We start from the raw sequence: 9,868 nt of genomic DNA, 5'->3' as shown, positions 1-9,868 counted from the left end.
AGGAGGACTTTCTTCTCTCAGAGGGTAGTGAATTTGTGGGGGGCTGTAGAGGCTGGGTCTTAAGTATATTCAAGGCTGAGATAGACACATTTTAAATCGGTAAGGAATTAAGGATTATGGAGATAAAGCGGGAAAGTGGAGTTGAGGACTATATCGGATTAGCCATGATCTCATTGAATAGCGCAGCAGGTTCGATGGGGCGAATGGCCTACTTCCGCTCCTTTGTCTCATGGTCTTCTAATTTCTTTGGGCACAAGGTGGACATGAAATTGGGAAAGAAACTTCAGATTAATTTGATGGCACCATCTAGTGGTCAGGGTCTTGACATTTTGCCAATCATACAAAACAATTGGACGGCATATGTTGGAAGTATCTGAAGAAATGAGCAACTATGTTGTGTTTTTTTTAAAAATTCCATCTATGCCAGTAAATAATCTTAAATTCATAGACAGTGTGTGTGCACAGTGTAAAATGCACAAGCTATTTAATTTCTGATTTGTTTTTATTCTTTTCATTTACTGTTTTTCTACTTATATCAATTTGTGACCCTGATTCATTTCCCTCTCATTTTCCTTTGGAATCTCCCCCAATAAAACCGGCACTGGGATTTTGCATTTTGGGACAACCAAAACACAATCTTAAGGTCATTGTATGTACGTCACTGGATTTCACAGCTCTGTTACATATCAGTTTAAAGGATTTACTATTCCTTGGTCACAATACTGACTGTAAGCTCCAATCTGTACTATGCAAAACGCCAACCTTTCACTTTCCCACTGCTTGCCCCCAGGGTCCGTAGGAAAATAAATACATATTCTGCGTAAAGGCATTCAGTTAAGATTGGCACAATGCGGAGGAAAATAACGAGGAACTAATTATATTAACGTTGAAAGGTGCACAATGCTAAGCAGGCTGAAGCGATTGGATTTAATCAGATCAGTCACTAAAACCTTAGACCTCGTTAGACTGTGAATGCAGGAAAGTAACCTTCTCATGACTTCATCCTAAAAATTGGTAAGTTTAGATTTTTATTCACCATTTTAAAAGTTACTCATAACAACATGAATAAAATTCAAATGGAAATATATATTTAGTTGTGAGATTGGTGGGATAATTTGGTTTTGGTATGGTTAGAACAAGCCTTTCTAATGTCCAAAACGGGTTGAAATTTAGCTTCAGTAAATAGAATAACAATAGCTGTGAGATATTAGTTCAGCATTGGACAGAATCCCAATAAGGCTGAGTTGTCAATTCACTTCAACTTGTCATGTTACAAATGCTCTTCTATCTGTTCCTTTCTCTAACCTCTTGGGTCCATTTTAAATGTACAGAATGCAAGGTACATTCAGTTGAACAGTGCTTTGGAGGTATTCAATTGTACATTGTCGATTGTCATTAAAAACCCATTGGGTTAATTAATGCCCTTTAGGGAAGGAAATCTGTTGTCCTTGCCAGGTTTGGCCTACATGTGACTCCAGATCCACAGCAATGCACCCTCAGGGATGGGCAATAAATGCTGGCCCAGCCAGTGGTGCCCACATCCTATGAACGAATGAAAGAAAATAACATGTTACGTCCAAAGATGTGCAGGTTAGGTGGATTGGCCATGATAAATTGCCCTTAGTGTCCAAAATTGCCCTTAGTGTTGGGTGGGGTTACTGAGTTATGGGGATAGGGTGGAGGTGTTGACCTTGGGTAGAGGGTAGGGTGCTCTTTCCAAGAGCCGGTGCAGACTCAATGGGCCGAATGGCCTCCTTCTGCACTGTAAATTCTATGTATTCAATTATATAACATGTGAGAGATTAGGCAGAATGATTTTGCGCTGGGCTTCTTACAGAATTAATAAATAAGCACCAATTGGAATTCATCTTTGTCCTGGAAGATCAATTTATGATAATATTCGAATGGTTTAGTCTGATTTCAGAATGGATCAAAGTTATGCCAATCCAAATGTATTCAGTCGATCGAATTTATAGAAATTATCAAAGAATATGACAAACATATGGAGGCAATAAAAGTCAACAGTGCAGAATACCACAAAATTGAAAAAAGAAATGTAGGAAAGCAGGAGCGATAAATCAAAGGATAGTTGTTTGGTGACGCCCAACTGTGAATTTTAAGAATTAAAGGGGGAAGACGAATCTGAGGGAATTATGAACTTTCATAGCTTCGAGATCTTAAAAACTGAACACATTAATATAAGCAATGTTGCAGTGAATATTGAGGGGTAATTCTCTAATCCATCATGGTGCTTTGCTCCTAGAAAGTACTTTTAAGGAGTCAAAGATGCACAAACCCCAAGGTTTACAATGCATTAAAATTGATGGAAGGTAGGGCAGCACGGTGGTCACAGTGGTTAGCCCTACAGCTTCACGGCTCCGAGGTCCCAGGTTTGATCCCGGCTCTGGGTCACTGTCCGTGTGGAGTTTGCACATTCTCCCCGTGTTTGCGTGGGTTTCGCCCCCACAACCCAAAGATGTGCAGGGTAGGTGGATTGGCTACGCTAAATTAATAATAATAATAATAATAATAATAATAATTGGTTATTGTCACAAGTACATTGCCCCTTAATTGGAAAAAATGAATTGGGAACTCTAAATATATAAAAACAAAAATTGATTGATAGTTCCCACATTTGGGATATTTCTTCTGGGAGCTTCTCGCCACACTGGGAGCATGGTAGTATCAAATCTGCTATCGGCTTCAGCATAGAGAAGGTATCAAAATTAAGAAGGGCGAGTAGGATGTAGGATGGTATCGTTGGATAGTATCGTTGGATAAGAGGAGCAGGACCACAGTAGTTATCAACAAAACACAGCTAAGGAAGACTGAGAAAGAATGTGAAAACAGTCACAGGAAGAATAAAGCTAAATCCATTTTCTTTTTGCAGGACTCACTTCTGTAAATACTTCTGAAAAAAATTGGATTAAATTCTGAATGCATCCTTCTTAGTGAATGAATTGGACTGCAATGAGATAGCCATGTCACTTCACTCCTCTCACTTCTATACATTGAAATTATTGAACCATCCCATCTGGATCGACATCAAAAATCAACGGCTTGCGTCAGATTCATTGGCGCCCTTGCCGTTGTTTTGTATCATTCTGGTGATGTTGACCCTTCCATGTTCAGTACATTGTGCAACATACACAGTGGGGGTCATAGGACCCTGGAGATGTGACCCTATTTTTGCCAAAGCTCTTCCAAATATTGCTGCTAAATTGGCTGTGGACCGAATCAACAAGGATTCATCTTTAAGTCTTGGCAACCACTTTAATTATGTGATACTAAACGAAGACTGTCAAACCTCAAAAGCTTTGGCTGATTTTCTTAAATATTCAGAACTGGCGTCTGGATTCATCGGCCCCACAAATCCAGGCTACTGTGATGCTGCTTCCCTCCTGGGAAAGAATTGGAATAGGATCGTATTTTCATGGGCTTGTATAAACTACGAACTGGACGATGCTACAAACTACCCAACATTTGCGAGAACCTTACCATCTCCAACCAGAGTTCTCTTCACTGTAATGAAATACTTTCGGTGGGCCCATGTAGCCATCATCTCATCAACTGAAGACATTTGGGTGGACACGGCTGCGAAAGTGGCGAGTGCACTCAGGAAACAAGGCCTGCCAGTGAGAGTTGTGACGTCCATGAGTAATGAACCACGGAATATCAGAAATGTTCTAAAGAAAATAAAAGCTGTCGACAAGCTTCGCAGTATGTACAAACTTTTTTTAAAATCTGGAATTAAAATGATCCTTGGCATTTGCAATCTGTAGTCTATTGGAATATTGCTAATATTTAAGAGTACTGGGGAGCCTTGGCATGAGAAGATTGTGCAGTTCTTTCAGTATTACTCAATTTACAAAGAACAATAGAACAAAGAACAATACAACACAGGAACAGGCCCTTCGGCCCTCCAAGCCTGTACCGGTCATGATACTAACCATGGCCAAAACCCTCAGTACTTCCTTGTGCCGTATCTCTCTATACCCATCCTATTCTTGTGTTTGTCAAGATGCCTTTTGAACGGCGTTAATGTACCTGCTTCCACAACCTCCCCAGGCACTCACCACCCTCTGCGTAAAAGCCTGCCTCGCACATCTCCTCTAAACTTTACCCCACAGTCCTTAAACCTATGCCCCCGAGTGACTGACCCCTCCACCCTGGGGTAGAGAGCCTGCCCATCCACTCTATCCATGCCCCTCATAATCTTGTAGACCTCTATCAGGTCAGCCCTCAACCTCCGTCATTCTAATGAAAACAGTCCCGAGTCTATTCAGCCTCTCCGCATAACTAACACCCTCCAGACCAGGCAACATCCTGGAAAACCTCCACTGCACCCTCTCCAAAGCCTCCACATGCTTCTAGTAGTGTGGCGACCAGCATTGTGTGCAATATTCCAAGTACGGCCTTACCAAGGTTCTATACGACTGCAGCATGACTTGATGCCCCATCCAATGAAGGCAAGCATTCCGGATGCTTTCTTGACTACCTTGTCCACTTGTGTTGCCACATTCAAAGATCTGTGGACCTGACTTTCTATGTTCCTAAGAGTTTTGCCATTTACAGTATATTTCCCCTCTATGTTAGAGCTTTCAAAATGCATTACCTCACATTTGTCTGGATTAAACTCCATTTGCAATTTCTCTGCCCAAGTCTCCAACCTATCTATGTCCTGCTGTATCCTCTGACAATCCTCAACACTATCTGCCACTCCACCAACCTTGGTGTCATCCGCGAATTTACTAATCAGACCAGCTACATTTTCCTCCAAATCGTTTATGTATGCTACAAACAACAGAGGCCCCCGCACAGATCCCTGTGGAACACCACTAGTCACAACCTTCCATTCAGAAAAACACCCTTCTACTGCTACCCTTTGCCTTCTGTGACTGCGCCAGTTCTGGACCCATCTTACCACCTCGGATCCCATGTGGTTTCACCTTTTGTACCAATCTGCCATGAGGTACCTTATCAAAGGCTTTACTGAAGTCCATGCAGACAACATCCACCGCCCTCCCCTCATCAATCATCTTTGTCACCTCCTCAAAAAACTCAATCAAGTTAGTGAAACATGATCTACCCTTCACAAAACCATGCTATCTATCGCTAATGAGTCCATTAAAGTTGTACCATTTACATAATGCCTTTCATGACCACCGGCCATCTCAAATTATTCTGCAGTCAGCAAAGTCAACGTCATCACTGCTGTAATGTCGGAAATGCACAACCAATTTTATCATAGATAGAATTCATAGAATTTACAGTGCAGAAGGAGGCCATTCGGCCCATCGAGTCTGCACCGGCTCTTGGAAAGAGCACTCTACCCAAGGTCAACACCTCCACCCTATCCCCATAACCCAGTAACCCCACCCAACACTAAGGGCAATTTTGGACACTAAGGGCAATTTATCATGGCCAATCCACCTAAGCTGCACATCTTTGGACTGTGGGAGGAAACCGGAGCACCCGGAGGAAACCCACACACACGGGGAGAATGTGCAGACTCCGCACAGACAGTGACCCGAGCCGGAATTGAACCTGGGACCCTGGAGCTGTGAAGCATTGTGCTATCCACAATGCTACCGTGCTGCCCAATTTGCACACAGTCAGCCTGCACACATGGCATTATGATAATGATCAACTAATTTGTTTTTGTGAAGTCAGTTGAGGGATAAATATTGGCCACGGTAATGCGAATAGGGCAGCATGGCAGCACAGTGGGTAGCACTGTTGCTTCACAGCTCCAGGGTCCCAGGTTCGATTCCCAGCTTGGGTCACTGTCTGTGCAAAGTCTGCACATTCTCCCCGTGTCTGCGTGGGTTTCCTCCGGCTGCTCCGGTTTCCTACCACAAGTCCCGAAAGACGTGCTGTTAGGTGAATTGAACATTCTGAATTCTCCATCTGTGTACCTGAACAGGCGCCGAAATGTAGCGACCAGGGGCTTTTCACAGTAACTTTATTGCAGTGTTAATGTAAACCTACTTGTGACAATAATAAAGGTTATTATAACTCCCCTGCTCTTTGAAATAGTATCACTGAAACATATACATCCACCTCTGGGAAGAACCTGCTCACTCGGGTTAAAGTTAAGTGTGCTCTGTGAACCACTTTCAACTGCATTAAGCTTAGCCGTGCGCATGTGGAGGTGGAGTTGACCCTGTTCAGTGCTTCGTTCCAGAGATCCCACCCCATTTCAAACACCAGCTCTTCCTTCCATTTTCCCGTTGTTTTATCTCGTGGGGAGTATGCCTTCCCCAGTAGTTGCCCATACAAGTCTCCGCAGTTCCCCCCCCCCCCCCCCCCAAATAATCCCCGTCCATCAGTTCCTCTAATAATGATTGTGTCGGTGCCTGTGGGTATGTCTTTGTTTCCCTATGTAAGAAGTTTTTAATTTGCATGTGTTGTAGCTCACCCCTCCCGTCAGTTGGAGATTCTCTGTCAGTTCCTCGAGTGTTGTCAGTCTGTTGTCTGTGTAGAAGTCCCTAACTGTCAGTGTCTCCCCGTCCTGTCTCCACCATTTCAAGGTGGTGCCCATTTTGGCTGGTGCGAACCTGTGGTTGTTGCAGATGGAGGCATTTATGGCCATTGCGGTCAGACGGAAGTGTTGTGTTAGCTGGTTCCACGACCGAAGTGTGGTTATTACCACTGGGCTTGCGGAGTGCTTGGCCGGTGGGGATGGGAGTGCTGCCATGGCTAGGGCCTGGAGGGATGTCCCTGTGCAGGAACCCCCCTCTTTTTTTTATCCATTCGGCTTCTGGTTCCTTTATCCATCCCTTTACTTTTTTCGCTGTTGCTGCCTAGTGGTAATGCAGATTTGAGAGCGCCGGCCCCACATGCTTCTCGTTCTTTGCAGGAATTTTTGGAGAATCCTGGGGTTCTTCCTCCCCCACGCAAACATCATGATTATTTTTTGGACTCTGTTGAAAAAGGCCTCGGGGGTGTAGATCGGTCTGGATCTGAATAGGAAGAGGAACCTGGCAGTACGTTCATCTTGATCATCTGCACTCTCCCGGCCAGGGAGAGCAGGTGTGTGTCCCACCTCTGAAATGAAAATGAAAATCGCTTATTGTCACGAGTAGGCTTCAATGAAGTTACTGTGAAAAGCCCCTAGTCGCCACATTCCGGCGCCTGTCCGGGGAGGCTGGGTCCCTTTTTACTTCCTCCACCAGGCTGGCCAGGTTCTATTTGTGAATCCATGTCCAGACATGGGCGATTTGGATCCCCAGGCAGTGGAATTATTTTGGGCCTGTTTAAATGGCAGTCCCCCCAGCTCTGCCCCTCCCTCTTGCAGATTCACCAGGAAGATTTCACTTTTGCTCAGGTTGAGCTTGTAACCGCAAAGGCTCCAAACGCTCCCAAGGCCACCACGGTTCCCTCCATGCTGCTTTGTGGGTCTGCGACACAGAGGAGCAGGTCATCTGTATAGAGCGAGATTCTGTGCTCTCTGCTTCCACTCTGGATCCCCTTCCAGTTCTTTGCCGGTCTGAGCGCGATCGCTAGTGGCTCGCTCACTGGGCGAACAGCAACGGGGATAACGGGCACCCCTACCTTGTGCCTCTGTGTAGCTGGAAGTACTTAGAGCTGGTGGTGTTAGTCCATATGCTCACCATGGGAGCGCTGTACAGGTGTTTCACCAGGCGGTGAACCCTGTTCCGAGCCCAAACTGCTCCAGTATCTCTGTGAGGTATTTCCAATTGACTCTGTGGAAAGCCTTTTCTGCGACCAGGGAAATGATCACCTCTGGTGTTCTCTCCCCAGATGGGGTCATTATCACATTTAGCAGGCATCTGATGTTCGACGTCAGCTGTCTATGCTTAACAAAGCCCGTCTGGTCTTCTGCCACCACCTGTGGTACACAGTTCTCCAGTTGCCTGGCTAGGATGTTGACCAGTATTTTCCCATCCACATTGAGCAGTGAGATGAGTCTTTAGGACCTACATTCTGTCGGGTCTTTGTCTTTAATGAAAGAGAAAATGCTGGAAAATCTCAGCAGGTCTGGCAGCATCTGTAGGGAGAGAAAAGAGCTAATGTTTCGAGTCCAATGACTCTTTGTCAAGGCTAACAGACAGAGAGAGTGGGAAATATTTAGACTATGGAGTGAGAATGAAAGATGAGTCATAACCACAGAAACCCAGGGAAACTGGGTGCTAACGGCCACAGAAACTAAGGGGAAAGAGTGTTAATGGCAGTCCCCAGAGAGAACAAAAGATGTGAAAGGTCAAACAGCAGGGAAACTAACATCAGAGGATGAACTGTAAATGTGGGGGGAGGGGAAGGGGGACGCAAAGAGGAGAAAGGTGAAGGAAAGGTGGATAAGATTGGAGGGGGGAATTAAATATATATTAAGAAAGGAAGAAATGGTAAAAGACAGTTAAAATGAAATGGGATGAAAACAAATGGGTCGAGATGGGATAGAGCTGATCATCTCTTTGTCTTTCTTGGATATCAGTAAAATTGAGGCTTGTACTAGCTTAGGTGGCATAGTGCCCTTGCCAGTGAGTCTGTGAACATCATCCGCAGGTGCCAGTGTCGTCAAATTGTTTATAGAAGTCTGCTGGGAATCCATCTGGTGGGGGTGCCTTTCCCGCCTGTATGGAGTTGACACTCTCCATGACGTCCCAGTTCTAATGGTGCTTCCAGCCTCTGTTTTGTATCCTCCCTCCACGACTGGCATGTCCAGTCCAACGAGGAACTGCTTCATTTTCGAGTCCCCTTCGGAGGACACGGATATGTGCAGCCCCCAGTAGAAGGCCTCAAATGTGTCGTTCACCTTTCCTGGCTCTGTTACTCGTTTGCCTCTGTTGTCTCTAATCTGGGCTATTTCCCTCATGCTTTCTCAGCTGGTGAGCCAACAGGTGGCTGGTTTTGTCTCTGTGTTGGTGCAGGGTTTCCGTGTCTGGTGAAGTTGGTGCACTGCTTTCCTCGTGGAAAGCACATCAAAGTCCATTGCGGCATTTTCCTCTCTGCCAGGAGCTCAATGGTCAGGGCCTCAAAGTATCGCCAGTCCATGTCCACTATGGCGTGGACCAGTTGTTGCCTAGCCACCCTCTCCTCCCTGTGCTTCAGAGGCAATAATCTCACTCCTGATCAGGGCCTTCAGTCCCTCCCAAAGCGTGGAGGGTGAGACCTCCTTGTTCTGGGTAATATAGCCATCTGTGGCCTATGAAATTTTTTTGAAGAAAGCCTTGTCGGTGAGGGGAGCCATGTCCAACCTCCACGAGGGGGGTGTATGAAACAGCCCATCTCCAACCTCACTTCCATGTAGTGTGGAGCATGGCTGGAGATCAGGATTGCTGAGTATTCCATTCTTACTATCTCTGGAAGCACTGATTTCCCACAACAAAGAGGTCAATCCGGGAATATCCATCATGTACCTGGGAGAAGAAGGAGAGATACTTCTCTCCTGGGTGTGTGAACATCCATAGATCCACTGCCCCCATCTGCTCCATGTATGTGCCCAGTTCTTTTGCCATGTTAGAGGTCATCCCTGATTGCGGTTCAACCTGTCTAACACAGTACACAGTTAAAGTCCCCCCCCCCCATGATAAGTCGGTACGTATCTATGTTGGGGATTTCCGCCATGGTCTTCTTTCTGAGCTTTGTGTTGTGCCAGTTGAGAGTGTACACGTTTACCAGGTCCACTGGTGCCCCATCCAAGGTACTACTTTAAAAAAAAATTAATTGATATAAATTTAGAATATCCAATTCTTTTTTTTCCAATTAAGGGGAAATTTAGTGTGGCCAATCCACCTACCCTGCACATCTTTGGGTTGGGGTGAGACCCACGCAGACACGAGGAAAATGTTCAAACTCCACACGGACAGTGACCCGGGGCCGGGATCGTACCCGGGTCCTCAGC

The 9,868-nt window shown here is 45.4% G+C and overlaps 1 protein-coding gene across 1 annotated transcript in view; it reads left to right on the top strand.

Moving 5' to 3' along the window:
- Positions 1 to 698: 698 nt before the first annotated feature.
- The window catches only part of LOC119951674 (retinal guanylyl cyclase 2-like), a 94,862-nt gene continuing 85,692 nt past the window's right edge, over positions 699 to 9,868 (top strand). Inside the window, exons 1-2 of the mRNA XM_038774878.1 lie at positions 699 to 1,014; positions 2,891 to 3,720. Coding sequence (XP_038630806.1) covers positions 2,982 to 3,720 — 739 coding nt within the window. The 5' untranslated portion in view covers positions 699 to 1,014; positions 2,891 to 2,981. The remainder of the gene's footprint in view (positions 1,015 to 2,890; positions 3,721 to 9,868) is intronic.

This window comes from Scyliorhinus canicula, chromosome 17 (genome assembly GCF_902713615.1).
Source record: "Scyliorhinus canicula chromosome 17, sScyCan1.1, whole genome shotgun sequence".
Classification (NCBI taxonomy): Eukaryota; Metazoa; Chordata; class Chondrichthyes; order Carcharhiniformes; family Scyliorhinidae; genus Scyliorhinus; species Scyliorhinus canicula.
The sequence above is the reverse complement of the archived record's forward strand: the minus strand, read 5'-3'. Positions and strand labels throughout refer to the sequence as shown.